At 40.9% G+C, this 23,960-nt stretch overlaps 1 protein-coding gene across 2 annotated transcripts in view; it reads right to left on the reverse strand.

Annotated features, from left to right (window-relative positions):
* ASXL1 (ASXL transcriptional regulator 1) overlaps nt 1-21,648 on the reverse strand; it is a 70,366-nt gene extending 48,718 nt beyond the window's left edge. The window contains exons 1-4 of one of the 2 annotated variants that reach the window (XM_045832862.1): nt 21,140-21,648; nt 15,812-15,894; nt 14,920-14,922; nt 13,395-13,503 (exon numbers count right to left, since the gene is read on the reverse strand). In XM_045832862.1, the coding sequence (XP_045688818.1) occupies nt 13,395-13,503; nt 14,920-14,922; nt 15,812-15,894; nt 21,140-21,196 (252 nt within the window). In that variant the 5' untranslated portion in view covers nt 21,197-21,648. The remainder of the gene's footprint in view (nt 1-13,394; nt 13,504-14,919; nt 14,923-15,811; nt 15,895-21,139) is intronic. The other variant, XM_045832863.1, reaches the window with a different exon arrangement.
* Nucleotides 21,649-23,960: the final 2,312 nt, after the last annotated feature.

Here is a 23,960-nt window from a genome sequence, read left to right on the forward strand (position 1 = left end):
GGAGCTGAGGTGGGAGAACGGTTGACTACAAATAGGCATATGGGAAGATGTTGAGGTGATAGAACTATTCTGTATCTTCATTATGGTGGCAATTACACATCTGTACATATTCATCAAAACTCCAAGACTTATAATATTGAAAAGATGGATTTTATGGTATGTAAATGTAAAGCTGAATTTTTAGGGGAGGGAAGAGCATGTTAGTACCAATATTTACAGTAGTGATTGCACTCAAGCCATATATGGCATACCTTTAACTAGCACTGTTAAACAGCCAAATAAGTGTCAAAACAAATGTGAAACACACACACACACACATTTAAAAAAAAAAAACCTCCTGTAACTGCCCTGGCCAGGTGGCTCAGCTAGCTGGAGCATTATCCTGTGCAACAAAAGGTTGCAGGTTCGATTCCCGGTCAGGGCACATACCTAGGTGGTGGGCTCAATCCCCGGTCCAGTGCCTACGGGAGGCAACTGATCGATGTCTTTCTCTCTCTCTCAAATCACAGACATATCCTCAGGTGGAAAAAAACAAATCCAATTCACAGGACTGTCCACTTGCACATCAAAATGGGTACTGTGTGTAAATAATGCCGTAATTTAAATACAGGGAAAAAACAAAAACACAAAATACTCTAAAACCACAATACTCAGGCCATGGAGCAACAGGCATTTCCATATAGCATGGAAGGAGTATAAATTCATTGCTCATTTTGAAAAACAGCTGTACTATCTAATAATGATAACCTGGCATAAAACCTACTAGTCAGTCCTACTGCCTGCAATATAGACACCCTAGGGAAGCTACTGCACACATGTGCCAGGGGACATGTACAAGAGTACTCAATGCAGCCTTGTTATGGCAAGAACTAGAAACAAACCAAATGCACACCAAGTACAAAGTGGACAAATAAATCAACGTATATTCATACCATAAGATAGCATATAGCAGAAAATACATGTATCTCAATTAAATGCACCAACATAGACCAAGCTCAGAAACAATAACCAAAAGCAGCAAGTCAAAGAAAAATACACAGTATGATTCCTTCACATAAGATATTTGTATAAGGCACGTTCAGCAATACATACATGTAGGTAAACCTAGAAATAAAAGCAAGGGAATGAGTAATGGAAATCAGAACAGTGGTTACCTTCGGCAGGAAGAGAAAGGGATATGCTCAGAGGCTTCAAAGAGTGTGAAAGGTATTCTGTTCTTAAGCTGGCTCGAGTATGCAGTTCATTTTTTAGCTACTATTCTTTAAAGTAACACAAACCTGGTATATATTCTCTTGTATAAATTATGTATTGCACAATTTTAAAAAGTAAAAACAACATATTCTCAAAATAACACTCACCAAGCCCAGCAGGTTTTATAGGTATGTTCTACTAAAAAGAACAAACAATTTCCATCTTAAAGAGACCAATGCAGAATCAAAAGGTAAACAGCACAGTTTGTTTTGATACCAAAACAGGGTAAGGTTTGAAATAGAAATATCAGAGATATGTCTCTCATGAATTCAAAAGTAAAAATCCTAAAATAAAGTATTCATACTCTAAATCCAGCAATATGTATTTAAAAGGAAAACCATGTCAAGGTGACATTTATCCTAGGAATACAAGGATGCTTCAGTCCTGACCCCTCCCCCCCAAAAATCAATTAATATAATTCACATTACCAAATTAAAAGAAACTATGATTCATCACATTACCAAATTAACAGAAACTATGATTAATTTACTCACAAATATTTGAGTGTCTACTTTTTTCCCAGGAGCTGGAGAGACAGTAGTAACTAAAATTAAAAAACCCTCCCTTATTGGAGCTTCTGTTCCAGTCAAAGAAGACACAACAACAATAAGCAAAATATATACATAACATAGTTTATCAAATAGCGGTAAATCCTGGAAAGAAAAACCTAAGGCAGGAAACAGGGATTAGGAGTGCTATGGGGCATGGAGGCATCAGGGTGCAATGTGAGCCAAGACTTGAAGCAAGGCATGATGGTATTACTGTTGGTATTACTGTATTTTGCCCCGTGTAATGCACTCCTATGTATAATGCGCACCCATATTTTTGGCCCATAATATAATACCTATTATGTCACAACTACCCCATGTATAATGTGCATACTTATTTCTCCCTCAAAAATTTGGGCAAAAAAGGTGAACACGATACATGGCAAAATACAGTAATTGGAGGGAAATCCTTTCAGACAGTTGAACCAGCAAGGGTGAAAGCCCTGAGAGGAGTAACTAAGGCACGTTTAAGGATCATGAAGGAGTTCACTTCGCTTACTGAGCGAAGTGAACCAGGGGAAGGAGTAAGAATAAAAGGCATGGAATGAGGATGGAAAGCAGATCCCCTAAGGCTATGAAAGTGATGCAGGATTTTAGCCCCTATCCTGAATGAAGGGGTTGGGGGATGGGACACTGGAGAATTTTGAGCATAGGAATAAATGACATGATCTGACTGATGTTTAAAAAAAAAAGAAATTCTTCCTGGCTCCAGTACTGAAAAGCATGACAAGAATGAAAGCAAGAGAACCAGTTTGGAAGCTGCAATAATCTAGGAGAAAGATAATGGTGGCTTAAACCAGAATAGTGGTGGGGGGAGTGGAAACAGGATATATTCAGAAAGTTAAGCCAACAGGATTTATTGATGATTACATGTGCCACAAGAGCAAAACAAAGCAGTCAAAGATAACTCCAAGGTTTCTAACCTAAGCAACTTTAAAAGTGGGATTCCCACTAATTAATAGAGGGAAGAGAAGGGTGAAACCAAGTTTGAGGTGGGTGGGAAAATCATGAGATTGTTTTGTATGTGTAAATTCTGAGACACCATTAGTTAGTATCCAAATAAAGATAATGAACAATTGAATACATGTAAGTCTGAAGTTCAGGGAGGAATATCCAGGGTGGAAATCTAATGTGGAAGTTGTTGGTGATATAGAAATGGAGAAGCAAAGGAGATAAGTTAGCAAAACAAAAGATGAAATCTAATTGTTGCACAAGGAAAGACTAAAAGAACCAAGTATTCATCTCCCAAATTTCAGACAGACTGAGAACTTAAACTGTGTCATGGCAGACAAGGGTGAGTTATGGAGTTGAGAATCGGGGGACTGTTACAAGTCTGCATTAGGAGACAAACACCTTTCCTCCAGCACCACACATCTAAGTGACAACCACTATCCACTGCTGCTGGAGACAAGTGAAGCCCCAAATCCACGATGCACTGAATTTCCTACTAGTGAGTGACCCTGGCCGGGTAAGTTCAGTTGGTTAGAGCATCCTCCCAATATGCTAAGGTTGCAGGTTCAAACTCTGGTCAAAGCACATACAAGAAGCAACCAATGAATTCATAAGTGGAACAACAAATCAAAGTTCTTTCTTTATTTCTTTAAAGATTTATTTACTTATTTTTAGAGAGAAGGGAAGAGAGAGAGGGAGAGAAACATCAATGTATGGTTGCCTCTCATGTGCCCCCTACTGGGGACCTGGCCTGCAATCCAGGAATGTGCCCTAGGCTGGGAATCGAACCAGCAACCCTTTGGTTTGAAGGCCCATGCTCAATCCACTGATCTACACCAGGGCAGAAGTTCTTTCTTTCTCTCTCAAATCGATAAAAAAAAAAAAATTTAATCCCAGTACTATTTAAGAGCCTGATTCTCAGGAAGAGGCCCTCAATCAAGGGTCATTAGACATTTGAGTAAAGCACCCAGGGTGTAAAAATACCTATACTAAAGTACATTCATGGAAAAGAGCCCAAAAGCTCTGAGGGAGAAGCAGTAAAAAAAAAAAAGGGGGGGGGCACATATAGAAGATCAGGAATTAATATGACACTAGATTTCAAAAGCTACATTGGACATTATTTTTTTCTTTTGAGAAAAATAAAGCTTACATTTTGGAGGTTTTCAAATACTCCATTCCTTAGAAAAGAGATCCTGGTAAATACTCCTCCATACTACATATCTCAATTTTAACACTAAAAATTACAATCCTGAACCAATTAAACTGTTTGGCATAGAAAACTGCTACAAATCAAGTTATAAGAATCTCCTATATATTTTTCCACTGCATTTACCCAGCAACCATTTACTGAGCACCTACTATGATAGATGCTGTGGGACAGAGCCAAGAACAAAGTAATACAGATTCTCTGCCCATAAGTCCCAGACACATCAAAGGATTATGAAAATAATTACATAATTATAAACTTAAAAGTGAAAGAAGTTCAAGGCACAATAAGAAAATCTAATTTAGAGGTAAGGATCCTTTGAGGAACTGATTTTTAAGTTGAAACCAGGCAAAAGTGGATGGGAGAGAGTTCCAAACGGAGACCCTAAAACTGGCAAGAGCTCCAGGAATTCAAAGAACTGAAAGAGCAGTGTGGTTGAACAAGGTTTGGATTTTTGGGGTATATGCCACTGGAAACGAAACCACATTTGACAGGTATCAAAGAGAAACATATTATGATCAAATAATGTTTTAAAAGAAATCCTTCTTGCCCTGGACAGTGCGGCTCAGTTGGTTGGAGCGTCATTCCACAAACCAAAAGGTCGTGGGTGCGATTCCCAGGCAGGGCACATGCTTGGGTTACAGGTTCAGTCCCTGGTAGAGGTGTGTGCAGGAAGCAACCGATCCATGTTTCTCTCCCTCTCTCTCTCTCTCCATGGTTCTCTGCCCCTCCCTTCCCCTCTTCTCTAAAAATAAGTATGTTCTCCAGTGAAGATAAATAATGATAACAACAATAACACTAAAATATAAAATTAAAAAATCCCTCTTGCTGCTGTGTGGATTACAGAGGCGAAATGGATTCTAAGAGGGCAAAGGTGAAAGCGAGTAGACCAAGCAGGGGCTACTTCCTATCCAGCACATGAGGATAACGCGAACTGTGGTAGTGACAATGGAAGTGGAGACCCAAACGAGAAGTTCCAAAAGGACTATTGTCAGGAACTAATTTACCAAAGAAAAACTAACACGAAGAGTCAAAGACAAGGCACACATTTCAAAGTCCACCTAGTACAACTGAAACAAAAAGGACGGCAGCTTCCAGAACAGAAAAAAAATAGACATCTTTTTCACTCCATATTCCTCTTCCAACCCATGATGAACCACGAATTTAAAGTTACTCTTTCAGAACCCTGAGTGTGTTTCTTAAATGTTTGAGAACCAACTCATTTAGTCAAAACTTAAACCTCCAAACCTGTCCTCCACCTGTTAAATTCAAATCACTCAAGTAACCAAAAATGTAACTTTGTTACCATTTACTTAAACTCTCTCAGGCTGTTCCCCCATTAGTATAGCCACAGGAAACATATTTATGTTTCAAAGAGACTAATGTGAAGAGTATGATGCCTGAATGGAATATAGTTAGAAACTCAATTAAACATCACTTCCCATCTTTTCTTCCAGATTTAGCTATGCTAGATTAAAAAACAACTTTCTTAGACTAAATAAGTTCCTCAAATAACTCTCCCAAAAAGCTGATCTGAAGGACTGAAAAAAGATCAAATGCAGATTCCATTTGGCTGACCTAAAGAAAAGCATTTTTTCAAATACAGTCCCAAGGAAGCCTGCAGCATGTACAGTCTCATTTCCTAGAACCCTGGTCTTTTAAAATCAGACTTTAAAAATGTTCATAACCTTTTTGTTTTAAAAAACACTTCAACAACCCTGAAACTACCCTCTTGCCCACACAATCCTGCCCCTAACTACCACAAAATCATCCCAGTGGTAGTGCTTTCCAAGCCTGTTACCTGACCTTTACCAATTCGTTCTCACAGGTCTTTGAACTTCAGGACAAAAGGCAGCTCATCTCTTGCGCATAAAACCAGAGTCTGACCAGGCTCTGAAAACAATCAAGTTCTCTCTTCTCCCTGAGCTGGCTTGGAATCCTGTCAAATAATGGAACACCCCTTTTATCAAAGGCAGTTCTAGATGTTCCTTGAGAATCACTCAAATAAGGGAAACTTTTATTAACTGAGGGCTCAGAGCCTTCATCAAAACTCAACTGCTGCTACCACTCTCCAGAGCAAATGGCACTTCTCTACTGACCAGGCCTGCGCAATGAAGCAGTCAGCCTCCAGTAAATACCAAATGCATTACAAAAGAACAGGAAAGAAAAATATCCAGTGCTGCCTCACTTTTCACACAAAATAGTCTAAATATTAGAATGTGAGTACAGTAAATATCTTTACTGAATTTTTACTTTAGGAGGTTTTTAACAGATCTCCAGGTCCAGGAAAGGCACCTGGGGTGCTTGGGGCATGGGGTGGGGATGGCAGAATCCACAGAGATGGAGAAGCTGGGCCCTCACGCTTGTTTCAAGCAAAATAGTTCCAATCACCTATTTGTATTTTGCGGCTCCACTTTATGAGATTAAAGGGTTTTACACCTGATATATTTAGATGACCAATCAATTTCAACTCCTTAATGCTAGAGGAAAAAAAAAAAAACGTGCAAGTGGAGCTATTTGGTAAGACATGAAGTGCTATGCTGGAACCTTGACTCATGGAGTCCAGTGCTCTTACTACCACCATATATCACTCATTCTAGCAGAGAAAAAAACACCTATGGCAGAAATGCCCCAGCATAACTAATGCACAGTGTAGAAATTCAAGCCAACCAGTCATAATAACTAAAGAGTTCACATCTAAAGATATGAAAAACTACTTTTGCTGGAGAAGAATTTTCATTAGAGAGTAAAATGAACATTTTTAGAAATATCAAGCAACTCACAAGATGCCTCAAAAAGATGAAGTGACCAAAGGTCATAAAACCCGAAGAAAAACTCTTCTAAACTGGCATAATAGAGAGAAATCCAACTCAAGAGGTGGGAGCCTAGGTTTTAATCCCAACTCAGCCACATGTATTTGTCAACATGTATTTGTCAACACAGATGTGTGGTCATGGTTAAGTTATTTGATCTGTTACATGCTCGGTTTCGATCTGCAAAATGAAGATGATTTGAGAGCCCCTGCCACACTATAATTCCAAGATTCTAAGCATGTAAAAAATCATGTTTGATAAGGCTAACACAGGCTATAAAAAGACACTGTCTAAAAATGTCACTACCATTTTAAGTGAAACCAGAAATTCATTTTTCCAACAAGCAATATAAAAGTTCAAAACATTTTTTACATCTAAAACATACCTAAAATTTTAAATTGTTTCTAATGGTTCAGTGTCTGCCTTCAGCAATTAAGAGGAACCAGATTATGGACACAGCCTGGGAAAGACTTATTTCAAATGTCAGATTTTTTCAGATTTATATGGAACTGCCAAAGAGGGTAAGACAAAGAAGGATTCTTCAGGGAAAGGAGGTGGCGAGGGATGGGCAGAAAACTGTACTTGAACAACAATTTTAAAAAATAAATAAATAAAAAGCTATAGAAAAGGCAAAAAAAAAAGGTTCTTCAAAGACGACTTGCTGAAGAAAAATAACCCAATATATATATATATTTTATGATGAAACTGATATAAAAGGTGAACTACTAGAAGTGGCTGGCTGAAGATTTTGATGATGCCATCTTCTACTTTTCATTCAGTCAATACGTATTAAGTACCTATTATGTGCCAGACAGAAGATACAGTGAAAACAAAGTCCATGCACTTACATTCTAATGGGGGAGGCTAAGGATAATCAAGTAACCCAACAAACAAGGTAATTTCTGATACTGATGAAACAAATTTTAAAACCTCCTAATTTGGTAGTATCTGAGAAGATACTTTTGGACAAAGAACCAAATGACAAGGAGTTGCCATAGAGCTTTCAATACAGAGGGGCTAGCAAGTGCAAGGGCTCTGAGGGGGAAACAAGTATGGGATACTTGAGAAACAGAGTAAAGCCCAGGGTGGCTTAAGTGTAATAACCAAGGGAAAAAATACCAAGAGAGCAGAGACACAGGCCAAGGCCCAGTCAGAACAGTGACATGATGGGAGTGGCATTCTTAAAAGATTACATTCTATGTTTGCTGTCTACGTATTAAAAATCAAAATGGATTCTGCTATAGTCTTTCAAATCGGAGACTGTAATTTTATTGTATTTAAGTCTAAGATTACTCCATTTTTCTCAGTATTTAATGATAATATAAGTCATTTTGAAATTGCCATAAACATGGAGTTGTATGTGAATATAGTTTTTAGGGTTGTTTTTTAAAAGACTTTACTTATTTTTAGAAAGATGGGAAGGAAGGGAGAAAGAGTAAGAGAAACATCAGTGTGCAAGAATACATTGACCAGCTGCCTGTCTCACGCCCCTATCTGGGGACCTGGCCCCCAACCCAGGCATGCACCCTGACTGGGAATGGAACCAACGACCTTTCGGTTCACAGGCACTCAGTCCACTGAGCCACAGCAGCCAGAGTTGTTTGTGAATATTTTAATTGTAGTTCTATAAATAACAGTGTGAGACTGCAATAATTATTTCCCTCTCTTCCTCCAACTGCTTTTTCCTTTTTTGTATTTGCAAACTGTGGATTTTAATGGATGAATATTTCAAGTGTAGTTTCCTATTTATTTTACCAAGATGTTTTTATATTTTAAAAATATTCTACATTATATATTTAAAAGATTCAACTGAGCTTGTCAATTGAATTAAAAGACCCTGAAGGCTAAACCCTATATTGCTACATGAGGTACAAGTGCAAATAGCCACAAGTGACTTGAGTGACATTTTGATTTGAGCACCACCCCACAAGAAAACTGAACAATGTTCAGATGACTGCAGTAAGGCCTGACAGTGAGTGCTATAATGATTCCTCACCAATTCAGGTTAAACTCACCAGTGACACAACCACCAAGTCACAAAAGCATAGCAGTTCAACATGAAGGTCCAAAAAATACAGAACACTACACAAAGAACTCACAATGATTTTATAGGATGGTAAATCCCAGCTGTAAAAAAAAAAAAAAAGTAAATCCTACCTCGTACCAGGCAATGATGGACACTGACAGCTGACTTCATGAACAGCTTAAGGAAAACAACTCAAATCAAGAATTCAAAGCATGGATAGACTGCATCTAGCCTATGCATCCCTGAGGACTAGCTCTGTGGACTGATGCAAGCATCTACGACAGACTCACAGATAGAGAACAGACTGACAGCTGTCAAAGGGGATGGGGTTGGGGGCTCGGTAAAAAAGGTGAGGGGATTAAGCAAGAAAAAAGTCCAGATACAGACAACAGTATGTGATTACCAGAGGGAAAGGGGGTGGGGGAAGAAGAGGGTAAAGGAGGGATAAATGATGATGGAAGGAGACTTGACGTGGGATGGTGAACACAATACGATATACGGATGATGTATTACAGAACTCTACACGTGAAACCTATAATTTTATTAACCAATGTCACCCCAATAAATTCAATAAAAATTTAAAATAAATAAACAAAAAATAAAGTGTCAAATGTACCATCACATTACCCAGGACAACTTTTATCAGAGAAGAAACCCTGTGGTATGCCCCAAAGGAGTGCAGCTCATCAGAATACCTTTATTAATCATGGGCAAGGCTACACGAATGTACCCAGACTGAAAAATGAAAAACTATTTTCAACTTGCAAAACCACATAAATATAATTCTGACCTTGATGGCCCACTAGAAGACATTTCCAAACATGCCGGGGGAGGGGGGAGGGGGGCAGTGGGAAGGAAAACTACCAAGCCATTCTGTACATGTTTTCCTTAACACACGAGAGAAAACTTGGGTGGGGTGGGGTGGGATAAGCCACAGGATTTCAGAGGTCACTACCACCTTCAAAAGGAAAAATGAGAAATATGAGTTAAATAATCTATGTCTTCTTATCCCTCATTAGAGGCAAGAACCTGACTCTTAAGTAGACCTCTACACAAAACATTCCCGTCACTTCCATCCTTCACTGCTGAGAGGCTCTGGGCTACAGCCTGGAATAGCAGACTTGATCTAGCAGTACGAACATAAAGGAGTCTGAAAATAACCGAGACCTGTACACTTCCATTAGTCCTTTAGAAATGTATTTACTTCTAAAAGACAACTGACTTGGACTGTTCAGAAAATATCAATGCCACGAAAGACAAAAAAAGCAAGGGAACAGTCTTACATTAAAGTGTTCCATTACAAGGAGATTGGAGAGACATGAAAACCAAATATAATACATGACTCTTGACAATGCTGGAATTAATAAGCTATAAAGAACATTTTTAGAACTAAAAAAAATTTGAATGCAGACTATATATTATATACTACTGTATCGATGTTAAGTTTCTTTGTTTTCCTTTTATTGAATTTATTGAGGTGACAATGGTTAACAAAATTATACAGGTTTTGGCACACAGTTCCACAGACCATCACCTGTACACTGTACTCTATGTTCATCACCCCAAATCTCCACCCATTCAAGTTTCTTGAAGGTGAATACTGATACTGTGGTTATGTAGGATAATGTTCCTGCTCTTAAGATATACTTTCTAAAATATTTAGGAGTCAAGTACCAGTACTAGTTAACACTTCCAAATGGTTCTGATTAAAACACACACACACACACACACACACACAAAACCCTATGTAGAAAGGGATAAAGCAAATGTGGCAAATTTGTAACTACTGGTAAGAAAGCTGGATAGGTAGAATATTCACTGTAGTACTCCTGTTTTACTGGTTTGAAATTTTTTCAAAATAATAAAATGAAGGATAAAAAAATTTTGTAAAGTTCTTAACACCACCTTGACCTTGAGCATTTATTGGGCAGACCCGGGTTCTCAGATGACCAGCATGGTAATCAGCTGGTTCACACTTTTAGGACCTTTTTTACTCACTCCTGAATAATAATAAAGTAAATGCCTGCACAACTCCTGGGAGATAGTATGACAATAATGAGGCATTTAACAAGAAATGAATAATTAACAGACTCATAACCTGGAATCTAAAATCCTAAACAGTTTTTAATAATAATAATAAGGCCTATTAATATGTGCCACCACAACAAATATATTAACGGAATAAAGGACAGCAAAACTCGAAGAAAGTATGATCCGATTTTTTCAAATATTATTAGTATAAATATTACTTAAAGTTGCAGGTAGCAGAATGTATGGGTTACTTTCATTTTTCCTGCTGCATTTTGCTTTCTGTTCTATTTGCATATATTGCTTTTATGACAAATCAAAATAAATAGATACACACAGATAATTAATCAAACAAAAATTCTACCAAAGCCACAGTAGTAAACACGTTGCATTTTAGCTGAGATATGAGCTACATGCCAAAAGCAGATCTAGGAATAGCTTCATCAAAATTATGAGCAGTATTTATCACCAAATGTCAAAACAAAAGGATAATAAAGTGTAAGAATATAGCCATTATGTACTAATTCATTCATTAAATATGGATTTGACAGCTACTTTGCACAGTATCCTAGTGGATACTGAAATAAGTAAGAGCTGGTCCCTGCCCTCAAGGAGTTTAGTCTCACTAGGGCAACCAGACAAACAAACCATTAACAAAACAAAACAAAATAACCACACAAAGAATATCAGAGGGGTGACGTACCATTCCAACTAGCTAGATGCTATGAAGACTAAGCAACAAAGCCAAAGGCAGATGAGAGGACATGCTGCACACATCTTCAATGAACTCATCTCAGACAGGGCGCTACAGACTAACAGAACACCCACAAGTTTACCACAGATTCATACATTGATATTTATTCAGATACATTACAATTAAAATGAAAATTTTAATTCAGTTCAAATATTTATCAAGCATCAGCCCTGGCTGGTGTGGCTCAGTGGACTGAGCACCAGTCTGTGAACCAAAGGGTCCCCAGTTTTCCTAGTCAGGGCACATGCCAGGGTTGTGGGTGGGTCTCCAGTGGGGGGACATGTGAGAGGCAACCACACATTGTTTCTCTCCCTCTCTTTCACCCTCCCTCCCCTGCTCTCTAAAAATAAATACATAAATACATCTTTAAAAAGAAATTCACCGTATTTGGTAACTTTCTTTAAATGTATACTGGTATGACAGCTGCCACAATAAAATCTAACAAAATTGTTTCAAATGATGTTAAAGACAACTAAGCACTACTAGAGCCATCATAAGGAAAAAACTAAATGAACTTTTTGGCCAACCAAGTATTACCCTGCCTCAACAAAAAAATGTCCGAAATATCAGAAATAAAAACAATATAACCCTGGCTGGCGTAGCTCAGTGGATTGAGCACGGGCTGCAAACCAAGGGGTCGCCAGTTTGATTCCCAATCGGGGCACATGCCTGGGTTGCGGGCCAGGTCTCCAGTGGGGGCCACATGAGACAACCACACATTGATGTTTCTCCCTCTCTCTTTCTCCTCCCTTCCCCTCTCTAATAAAGAAAGAAAGAAAGTCTTTGAAAAACAAAAACAATATAGAAAACACACTTGATGTGTACATAAAGATCAAGTTTTATAACTGTAGGCTATATAGTTAGTTGATATTTGCTTAAGTTTTTAACTTTGAATTAAACAAGTCTTTCAAGAAAACAAAACTAAAAGGGAAAAGTTCATATATGGACTACTGCAATTTATAACTGCATTATGGAAAAGTATAAGGGTCAGCATCAAATTTCCAGTTTCCTCACAGTCAACAGGCCATCTTGTCTACATCAGCAGTCAGGAAACTACATACAACCCCATGCCAACTGCCCGTTGCTGGTTTTTATAAAGTTTTATTGGAATACATCCAGCCCATTCACTGGGGCACTGTCTAAGGTTGCTTTCCTGCTACAATGACAGAGTTGAATAGTTGCGATAGAGATAGTCTGGTCCCCAAAATGCAACATATTTATTATCTGGCCCTCTACAGAAAAAGTTTGCCAACTCCTGGTTTAAATGATTGCCATATATATCACAAATGGTAGAAAAATAATTAGCCTGTTCATTTCAGCTTTATTAAAGCTTTATTATGAACTCTACCTAATTTAAGTTTTCTTCCTTTGTAATTAGTGTCACTTAGTAAATGCTAATGAGTTTTTGAAAATCTACAAGTATGTTCACACTTCAGTTATTTTCCATAGAGTAGGTCTTACTTTAGCTGACCAGTAATTTATCCTTCACAATATTATTACAAACAAAATCCTAATTAAGGCACATTTGCAATTACCGTACCCCATACACACTTACCCCTCTATTGCATACATTCTACAAAGACACAGACAAGGAGAAGCTGAATACAGACACAACAGCTAATATGACTAAATTATTTCCTAACACCCTGTTCACACTAGAACATCTCAGTCAATTGCCATTTACGACCAACAGCATCAGCTATCACCTGCTTGCTTATTAGAAATTCATGGGCCTCATTCCAGACCTACCAAGTGATTCTTAAGCACACTAAAAGCTTAAGAACTGCTGCACTGAAACAGAGTTTGTATTACTTACCTTGAGTGTGAAAAGGCTGATTCGGCCAGGCAGTTTATAAAAGAGCCCCTCTCCTCCTCTTGAATTGGAATGTAGCATGGCGTTGAGACACGCGAGAGGGGATGTCCCACTGTAAAAGCATACAAGGATGAGTGACACAAATCCATAAGTCTACTTACTCAAAGATCTAAGATTCTCTGACTCCTTAAATCAGTAAGAAGCGCAGCAAGAAATTCAGAAAAAACAGATCCCATGATAGCGATTCCTCTTTGAAAGGAGGAAAAGGGTGCCATGGACAATGTGACTTGGTAGGGCATCATCCTGCAAACTGAGGGTCCTCAGCCCCATTCCTGGTCAGGCCACATGCCTAGGTTGCAGGATCAGTCCCCAGTTGGAGCGCGTGCAAAGGGCAACTAATTGGTATTTCTCTCCCTCTCTCTCCCTCCCTTCCCCTCTTTAAAAAAAAATGGTAGTGAAAGAGTAACAGATGAAATTCACATAAATCACACCCAGAAAACTCAGGAGCTTTGAAAAAACACATTATACAACATTTAAATAAAAATTTTTTAATTAAAATTTAGTATTAATTAAAAACAATACTGAGTGTCCTAGCCTCTAGGTTTCAACTGGCATCTTGTGCTCAGAAACTGTCACACAACATTCTAAACACAAAGCCCACAGAATCAGCAATGCCGTCCCAAGAAAACAAGCTTACTCCCCCCCACCTGCCAGTTAAATATTTTTCTAATAAGCACACCAAAGAGCAGTATTTCATTTGTTTTTTCTGTATTAAGATGAGGGAAGGATGGGTTTTATCCTACACTTACCCAGGAACAATCATTTACATTTGAATATAAAAAGAAAAATCAAATGGATTTGGTACCTAATATGCCAAATTGGCATTTGGCATAAGAAAAGTTATTTCATGGTCCTGCTACAACAACAGGCCACAAAACAATGACAACTCAGTGAATTCAAGGCTACTTCATGGATCTTAAAATAGAAAAGCTGTCAAAAATACAGACAACTGCCCATATTATTAACTGAGCTTGGCCCTAGCATGTGCTTAGTGGCTAGGTTCACCTGAGTACCTTCTCTCCCCTCTCCTCAGCATGTTAAAAAAACATACAAATATATTAAGTAGAGCCTCTTAGCATTTTCCAGAACTGCAGGCCCTAATTTATGCAGTGTTAAAAATAATTTCCAAATCTAAAAAAGCCATTAAAAAAATCTATTACTTATTCTGCTTTGGAACACACTGGATACTAAAAAAATTTTCACCAAGAAACCAATCTCTAAAAGAAACCTTGAGCAGAATCTGGAGTATCAAGTGGGTGTGCTAAAATCTCTGTTACAAGGGGGAACAGCATGCTGGCAGAATCCTTCTGCGAACAGTGTAACTCCTACACACTATACCTCTCTGTCTACAAATTACAAAGCTGCTCACTCATCACAGCCCCACGACTGCTTCAGAGTTCCTATAAGAGCAAGAAGCAGAAACAAGTTAAGGTTCTTAATCCCGTTTGTCCCAAAGGGACTAATTTACCTTCTATAGGCATAGTGGTCCAACGGTAGTGCAGACAGCAGCATGATGGGAAACAGACCATAAAAACAAAAATAAAGCACAATTATAACATTACACAATGCATAGATACTATTTAAATGAATGTCATCTAGACAATCCTGATCTTCCCTCCCCACAAAATATCAACTTGAAAAAGTCTGAACTGACAGCTGGAAAGTGAGTATCTTTTGACCCTAAGAAGCTAAAGCTTAACCTCCAAAAACATATGCTGTTTATTCTGAGTCCCAAGAAGTGACTGTGTTGAACTTGACTCTTTCATTTAAAAGAAAACCAGTTACTGGTTTTCATGCCTGCAATTCCTTTTGTGTTTCTAACTTGTTGCTTCTCCAGGAAAACCACTTCATAGGATAACAAAATCAAGGTCACCCCAAAATTCACTGTATCACGAATGGCTAGAATCAGTAGGAGAGAAAAAAAGCCAGTGGGTTTTATGGTGATGAGATCACCCTTCTTTGATTCTAACACAAAGGACTTCATAGATACAGTATAAAGAGAAGGGTACTTTTAGACTCCATACAGCCTATCAGAGTGCATCCCTTTTCTACTACTGAAACTTACAAAACAGAGTAAAAGAGAAAATGTGCAGACTCCATACACAAAAAACAAGCTCCATGTCAAGACATAAAGGAGAGCAAGGGTGAGGGAAGCCACTGGACCTTTGATGAAAAGAAATGGATGTTCACACTCCCACCCTACACTCAAGAGGACATACAACCTGAGACATTCTACACCACCACCAGACACGAGTGCATGAGTGTGCACATGTATGCACATGTGGACTTATTACTACATAACTAGAGAAAGACACATGTACTATGAAACCCTCCTGTTAAGCAACAAAAGCAATACAAACCTCATTTCCTTTAGTCCTTCTGCTTCTATGACCTGCAGAATCTGTTTTGGTGTCATCGGAGCATCTGAGTAGTTTTCTAGCACCTAAAGAAATATAAATGTTCTGAATTCAGTATGCTATTTCCATTTACACCCACCAATCTAGATCATGGGCTCCAGTTCTGCTATGAGGTATCACTGATGATAATTTCGGTATTTCCACAGTTAAAATTACTTCAGAAACCAAATTATATACATAGTTGCTAAAAATGACTGCAATTAACTGAAATATTCTAATTCTTAGTTCTAAAATCACACATTGTCTTAGCATACATGTTATGGTATGTAGGGTCTCAGCAATGTTGGTCACTGCTTAACTTGATGTTAATATGACTAAACCAAAGAATACATAGTGCTACACAATAATTTATAAGACAGAAATGCATTCAGATTTTCTTTCCCAAGGAAATTTGATTAGTACCCACATTTTTAAATGATTTTCACCACTGAGTTGTGAAATCCTGATGTTAACTGCCACAGCACAGTTTGCCATTTGGCAACATGATGCTATCTATGTCCTACATGACTGGTATGAGCAAAACAATGAGAAACAGAACATCTCATGTACGTTAGAATCATCTGTAAGTCATGGCAGCAGTTTCTCAGTGATCAACTGCAGCTCTCTGACTTTAAGAGGTTCAGCTGTTTTAAAAACATTGTCCTACTCAGGCAGAAAAAGACAGGCTGTCAATATCTTTGTACTGCCTCTCCCTGTGCAGGTGCTGAGGTTATCCCAAACCATACTAACACCTTGCAGTCATTCAACAATGGTAGCTAAGTACTGCTCTGTCACGAATAAGGACACAATGTCAAGTAGGAATTCCGACAGAACTGCAGCTGAAGGTTGCCACTGTGCAGAACATGTACTCTCAGCATGAAAAAAGTCAACTTTTGGAGAAGTAGATGCTCAGATAAAACCCACATTCTTAACTTCTCCCTTTTCAATTTTTATTCTCCTTGAGTAACATTATTGTCTCTCACAATTTCAATTACTACCTAAACTCTGATAACCACCAGATTATGCTAGCCCAGGCTTCTCCCCAAACTTTAGACTCAAATATTAAGTTCTGTACTGAGCACCCACCTTGATCGTCTACTCCGATTCTTCTGCCCTCTTCTTAAGACATTCTAATTCAGAAACCTAGGAGGCATCCTTCACTCTCACCTGCCCTCCAGTTCCCACAGCCAGTTTCCTACCAGATCCAACACAACAGCGTCTAATATCCCTGTAGTCCGCCCTGCTTTCCTCAGACCCATTCTTCCTCTGCTGCCATTCTTCATTCAATAAATACTCGAATACTTTGTGCCAGGAACAATTCTAGGAATTCATCAGTAAACAAGACCAAATACCTGCTCCAGCAGAACTTACCTGCTATAGTCGGAGGTCAACCCAACAAAACAAACATGCCCTCATCACTTTCCTGCTTTAAAATCCCTCAACAGCAACCTAGCTTCAGGAGAATCCACTCTGGTGGCCCACCAGAAAAACAAAACCTAAGTAAAATTCTGGCCTTCTAAACCCAGACAAGTAACCTACTCAATCTCAGCTTAGGTCCCCTCATTTATAAAGGAAGGACATTGATGTCTTCCTCAAAAGTTTTACAGATTAGAGATAATGTAAGTGTCTATAGTGTCTGGCACATAAGACCCTCCCTCATAATATGGTCTCTGACTGTCTCTACCTGACTGCCAAACATGCATACTACACAAACTTTATGTTCCAAGAACTACGTGTAGTTCTACCCAGTTCCCACACTCTCCACCCTGCAAATTCTCTCATTTTCTCCCTCTCTCTCGCACATCTCTGTGATGGGCCTAACTCTTACTCACCCTTCAAGATTCAGTTCGGAAAGCACCTTCCTCCAGGAAGCCTTCTCTAATTTCTGCCAGGAAGAGGTAAATTGTCTTTTCAGTGCCCCCATAGTTCCACAACACAAATAATTTATCTTCCAAGGCAGGGCACTTAAGAGTGAAAGGAGGAACCGCAGGAACTGCTTATGCCTGGACAATAAGCAGGAACCAGGATGTCTGTTCACATTTACACATCTATGATGGCATTTCTCAGGCCTGTAGTAAAACTCTATTCATGTGTCTAGATCTTCCCCATATCCAGAAGACCGTAAGCTCCCCAGGAGCAAATCTCATCCATCTTTGTATTCCAAGAACTAAGTACCAAGTTAGGCACTGCTGACTTAAACCCACAACCACCCTAGGATACACTTCTAATGTTCACTGTCACAGATGAATTTCTTTGGTACTAATTGTGAGCTGAGCTAGTAAATTTTTGTAGGATAACTTTTTAAAAGAAGCATGAATCTGAAAAAATAATGACCAATTATTTAAACAATAATTAAGAAGAGCTTGAGAATCTAAGAGAGGACACAAAATCTCTAAAGGGAAGTTACATTAAAAGGTACAAAGTATTCACTTTTCTCAAAACTGTATATGCCTCCAGTTTTTAGTATAAGGACAATTCAGCAGTGTTCTATTCCTGTCTTTCTAGAACACACTTTAAAGAAAAGGGGGAAAAAATCTCCCTTCTCCTACTTCAAAGGAAAAAAAAATGTTTGATGTGAGAATGGTCAGTCGTGAATCAAAGTGAAAGATAAAGCCCTGCACTGTAGAGTTTCTCAAAGCCAGGGGAATCCATTTAAGGGCATTCAATCTAAAGGGAAATCCCCTTGGCTATTTTTTTCCAAACAAATTGTTCCTAAGAAGCAGGAGGATTTACATTCATCCAACCCCCTAAAGTCTACCTCTTCCGTCTAAGAAAGACAATACTAAAAAAAATGTTTCAAGAACATCTATTTCTCGACATTATTAACATTTGCAAAAATCGATCTCCTGGGGCATAGTGCTCCACCGAAATTCTCCAGAAATCTTTCCTTTCCTACCACAATGCTTTTTTAAGGGGTTCCCAGTATCACTCACCATTCAAGCAAGGTCAGAAGCAGTATGAAACGCCCCCAAGCAAGTGCATCTGATTGCCAAGGCAGGCACTTCACATCCACCTGTCCCAAGAGTAGTTTGTTCTACCGCCCTCCCGGTTAGGCTTCCTCCAGCTAGTCAAGCCTCTCTGTCCTGTGTGAGCTCCCACGAGCTCTCCAGTACTCAGTTTCTCACAGCATTTTTTTTTTTAATGGGGAGAGGACTCTGAAAGTTCTCCTTCACCCACCAACAAAAATTCTAAAACAAAAAACAATAAAAGTTATGCAAAATTATGCACCATGTTCCCATGTGCTATCTCACATCTTTAGGTGCACCACAAAGTAATTTCTATTCATATTAACTATTTTTTAATGAAAAGCCACAGAAAAGAAAGAACTTATTTATATAATCGGGCATGAAGTTGAACTAATGATAAACAAAGATAGCAACCTAGGCACTAAAATTCAGATCACAGTAAATTAAAAAACCTAAAGAGGCTTAACAGAACAGTGGACCCCAAATTCCTAGTCCCTCAACTACTAAGAGCCAAACCAAGAGAGCTTTGAGACAAATACACTTTAGAATTGTGCCAGAACATAAATAACAGGACTTAAAGGTACTTTCACCTACCTCTCTACCAAGTAAAACTCTGGCAAGCAAATTTCCTTTTGGCACCATGAGCCTTTAGCACCTGCGTAACAGGAACTCAGAAGAGAATTTCAATGAACACCCAAGACTCAACCTGGAGGAGAAAGAGAGCACATCCTTTTGGCTCTGCTCTACTCTCCTTTAGGCCTGAATTTGTTTTCAGGTGAAGCAAAACTGGAGAAATCCTCAAAGTTAACAAAGCTTTCAATTCTGACTGAATCAGAAAAAACAAATTAGGAACTTCAAATTTCATATGCCAAAACAAATTAACCGAAGCACAAACTTCAGCACACAAACATTGTTATTTCTGTTTCTTGGGTAACAAATGCCTGGGGAAACTGACCAGGAAAATTCTCCTATAAACCAAACAGCTTTAATTCTTGCTAGTCAATAACTTGAGTTTTACAGACTTCAAACAAGAAAAAGATTACCACAGATTTGTAACAACCCCCAACACAGATTCTTGCACAACACCCTTGAAGCAGGAACCACACTTCTGAATAAAATAAAGGATTAGAAGATTAAGCTTCATTCACCACTGAAAGTGACCTATAGCAATTATATATAAACTACAGGATGTCAAGAGACAAGGAATGCCCATCTGCACTATAACCCTGCCCTGTGACAGTTCTGAAGAAGTGACATCTTTGGGAGTAGAATCCGTTACTATTGTCATCAGCATGATTTTGTAAGAGCATGTCCCAGTTTTGTTTTGTGGGTGCAAAACCAAAAAGAAGACATTCACTAACAAGGCCTAACTTGGAAAACAGAAAATTCACAACCCCTCTAACCAGGCAGCTTCAAACACTCAAATTACTTTCTCCCTTGCTAAGTCCTCAGTGAGCAGTGTCTTCAGACACTTGGTCTTTGTCCAACACTTCATGTATACATGCACCAGGACACTAAGGAACAGAGAACACACACAGATACATTCTTTGCAAAGTGCAGTCAGTCCTCTGCCTACCTCCACTCTAGCTTACGAAGTAAACACTCTAGTCCGCGTTTCTCAAAGTGTGGTCCGTGGGCCACCTGCGTTAGAATCAACCTGGGCAGCTGCTTAAAATGAAAACCCTCAAGCAATACTCCAGAATCTCAGACTCAGGTCTTAAGCAGGCCTTAGGACGAGCGTTCCTAACAACCTCCCCAGGAGTCCCCACAGAACCCTAAAGTTGGAGTACCAATGCTCAGGGTTCAAGTGGGAGTAAACACTTGCTTCCCTCCACACACCTAGTTCAGACTGTGAAAGCTCAAAATGCCACTCGCGTCCTTGGAACTGGGGGGCGCTTCTCTATCCTTGGAGTCAAACGCACCACCCCCTAGCCCACCAGGAAGCAAGGGAGGAGCTTCCGACCCTTCCCGGAAACCTAACTCCCCCGGAGTACATAAACCAAGCTCTCCCAGACCCCCAGACGCTGCCAAATAATGGGGGAGGGGAGGCTGGGGCTGTGCCGCCAGGAGGGGGAGGAGTCGGCCTGCCAGCTCGCCCCTCCGCAGGAATTTAGAGGTGGGGGGGTCGAGCAGAAAAAGGCGCCACATCCAACCCTGCGGGGGACCTTTCCCCACCCAACGCTTTAGGGGGTTGTCGTGGTCTGGAGGAGAGTGGCCCCGCCCCTCTTGCGGTGGGCAGGGCTTCGCCCCTCCCCCTCCCGGTGGGGGTGCACGATGAGCCCACCCCCACACCCTCAAGCGAGCCCCCTAGGGCGGCCCGCCTTACCAAGCGCGCGGCCTCGGCCCACGTGCGCTCCTTCTTCCTCTTCTGTTTGTCCTTCATCCTCCTCTTCCTCCTCCTCGGCGGCGGCGGCGGCTCCACGCGGGACCTCCGGGCGGGGCGGGCTGGGGGGGCGACGGTGCGGGGCGGCGGCAGCGGCGGGGGGCGCGTGGCGGCGGCGGCGCGCGAGAACTCGGGTGCGGCCGGGAATAGGGGGCGGGCGCGCGGGGACCGACTGGAGCGAAACCCGGCGCGAGGGCGGTGATGGGGGAGGGGTGGCGGCGGCGGCTCCACGCGCCCGCGCTGCGTCAGTCGCCCACGGCGGCGGCGGCAACCCCACGATCGCTAAGGAATGCGGCGGCTCTGCATAACCATGGGGTCAGAGGTCACGACTCCGGCCTCCGTTTTCCCGCTCTGCTGAGGGTCCAAGACTGGACTGGCGGCGGAGCGGGGAAGCGAGACGCGGCTTTCCTTTCGGCGCCCGGGTGTGTGTGTCTGCTGTGGGTGTGTGTGAGTGTGTGTGAAGAGTGAAGAAGGGGGGAGTATGGGTTTTTTTTTTTTTGAACAAAAACAAACCGAAAGGGCTACTGGGAATCGTAGTCCTGGCTGCCTCTCTGGCCTCCCCCGCTCCGGAAGAATATGGCTACATGAAACGTTTGGACCACACCTCCCGGCGTGCCCCGGGGTTCGCCTTTCCGCCCTCCCCTCTCTTCCTCGGCCTCTCAGAGATTGTTAAGGAAGAGAGACTGGCAGACTTTCGGGGAAGGCTGGGCGGAGTCTCGCGAGGTGCGGGAATTGGCTGGGCCCTGATGCATTCTGGGAGGCGATGCTGGGAAGAGGCGGTGGCTGGGCTCCCCCAGCCATGTTTAACCCCTTCGGTACTTTTCGCCACCGAGGCGCCGGGCGGGTTAGGGTGGGGATCGAGAGTTGTTAGCTGTATTCCCAGCATCCACTTCATGCCTCTATCCGTCTAAGTGGTTCTCACTGATATCTGTCTTCGATGACAAGAGGCAGGACTTTTTCCCTTTTGGTCTTCCCTTAAATGACTCACTGCTGCATAATAATGAGACAAAAACATTCATATCAGTAAAACGGTTATTCCACAATTGATGGACCTAGACGGTTCCCCATTTCTTCCTGTGTCTTCATGTTGCTATAAGTTTAGCGAGACTATGCTTGCAGAAGCTGCACTCAGCAGCCTAGAGCATTGGTGAATTTGGTGATACGGTGACAGGTAGTGTAAAGAACTTGGATATGGGTGCCATGCTGCACAGAATGCACCTGAGGCCTTTTTTGAGGCGGTACCATGGAGACAGGATGGCCCTGGAGCCAAACAAACCTATACTGAATCCTGGCTAAGGCATTCCCTGGCTATCGGTCTAAAATTAGGGGCTTAACTTCTCTTGAGCCTCAGTTTTCTAGCCTACATTAGTCCAATACCTCATAGCATTATTTGGACTAAAATTAACACAAAACAACCGGCAAATTAAAGAGGATGTGAAGGGGAACCTTGATATTAGGTCCATATAATTTGGCTGCTGGCATAGAACAAATGTTTGATCATTGATACCAGCTGAGAGACCATCGCCAGCACTTAAGTAACAGGGAGGCAGTCAATGGCTACATTTTAAAGGTTTCTCTGGGTGAGGAAACATACCCTCTACTCCCTAGGGTTGGCACAGGAGAGAGCCGGTGTTGAGAGAAGGCATATTGCATGGCCCAACACTGCAGAGTTCAGTGCTCCTGCTTCTAAAGCTTGTCACAGAGGCTTCTATAAAATCCTACAAAGTGAATAGACTGTAGAAGGTGAAATAAAGCATATTTCTCAAATCTCCTCTGCCCATCTAACTTTACCCCAAGATAGAGGAAAGGAAGCACCACCAAACCCCCACCCATCAAGAAATGGTTGGCCTAAATTTTTACAAAGAGTTTTTTGTTTCATTTTTGTTTTTAATTTACAGCTGACACAGTAACCTAGTTTGACAAGTCATTGGGCTTATTTCAAACATTTGCTTCGTGAGTAGCTTCACACCCCTCTGACTTCCAAGGAGAAACAAGAAGATTCACTCTAAAATGTACACGTTTAGCCCTGGCTGGTGTGGCTCAGTAGATTGAGCACTGGCCTGTAAACTGAGGGGTAACTGGTTCGATTCCCAGTTGGGGCACGTGCCTGGTTTGCAGGCCAGGTCCCCAGTGAGGGGGGTGGTGAGAGGCAAACACACGTTGATGTTTCTCTCCTCTCTTTCTCCCTCCCTCCCCCTCTCTTAAAAAATAAAATAATGTAAATTTACTACAGGCACTGTGGTAGTCCTAGTCTCTGCATGGCAAAAGGTGAGCTCAAGTAACCATATGGACTCTTCAAAGGAAGGCAGAGAAGAATCAGATTCCAGAGGTCAAACCACTGCCTGTTCCTGACTGAGGGGGCCGAGGGGGCCGTGAGCCTGGCAATATAGGCAGCCTCAGAAGCTGACAACAAGCTCTGCCAACAATAGGACCTCAGTCCTACCTACCACCTCTCAGAACTGAATTTTGACAACCTGAATGAGTAGGAAATAGGTTCTCCCACACTCGGGAGGCTGTAGAAAAGAGCGCAATCCTGCCAAAACCTTGATTTTTAGCCTTTTCGAATCCAAAGCAGAGAACCAACTGAGCAGCACAGTGGTCAACTTCTGGCCCACAGAAAGTGTGACATGTAAATGGATATTGTTTTAAGCCACTATATTTGTGGTAACTTACTGTGAAAAAAGCCTTTATCTACTTTGCAGCCAGTACTGCCTAGTTTTTACAGTTGAGTCAAGCCATGGGAGAATCCAGATGTGAATATTTC

This window comes from Phyllostomus hastatus, unplaced genomic scaffold (assembly GCF_019186645.2).
Source record: "Phyllostomus hastatus isolate PE091 unplaced genomic scaffold, TTU_PhHast_1.1 phas_contig_17, whole genome shotgun sequence".
In the NCBI taxonomy this organism is placed as follows: domain Eukaryota; kingdom Metazoa; phylum Chordata; class Mammalia; order Chiroptera; family Phyllostomidae; genus Phyllostomus; species Phyllostomus hastatus.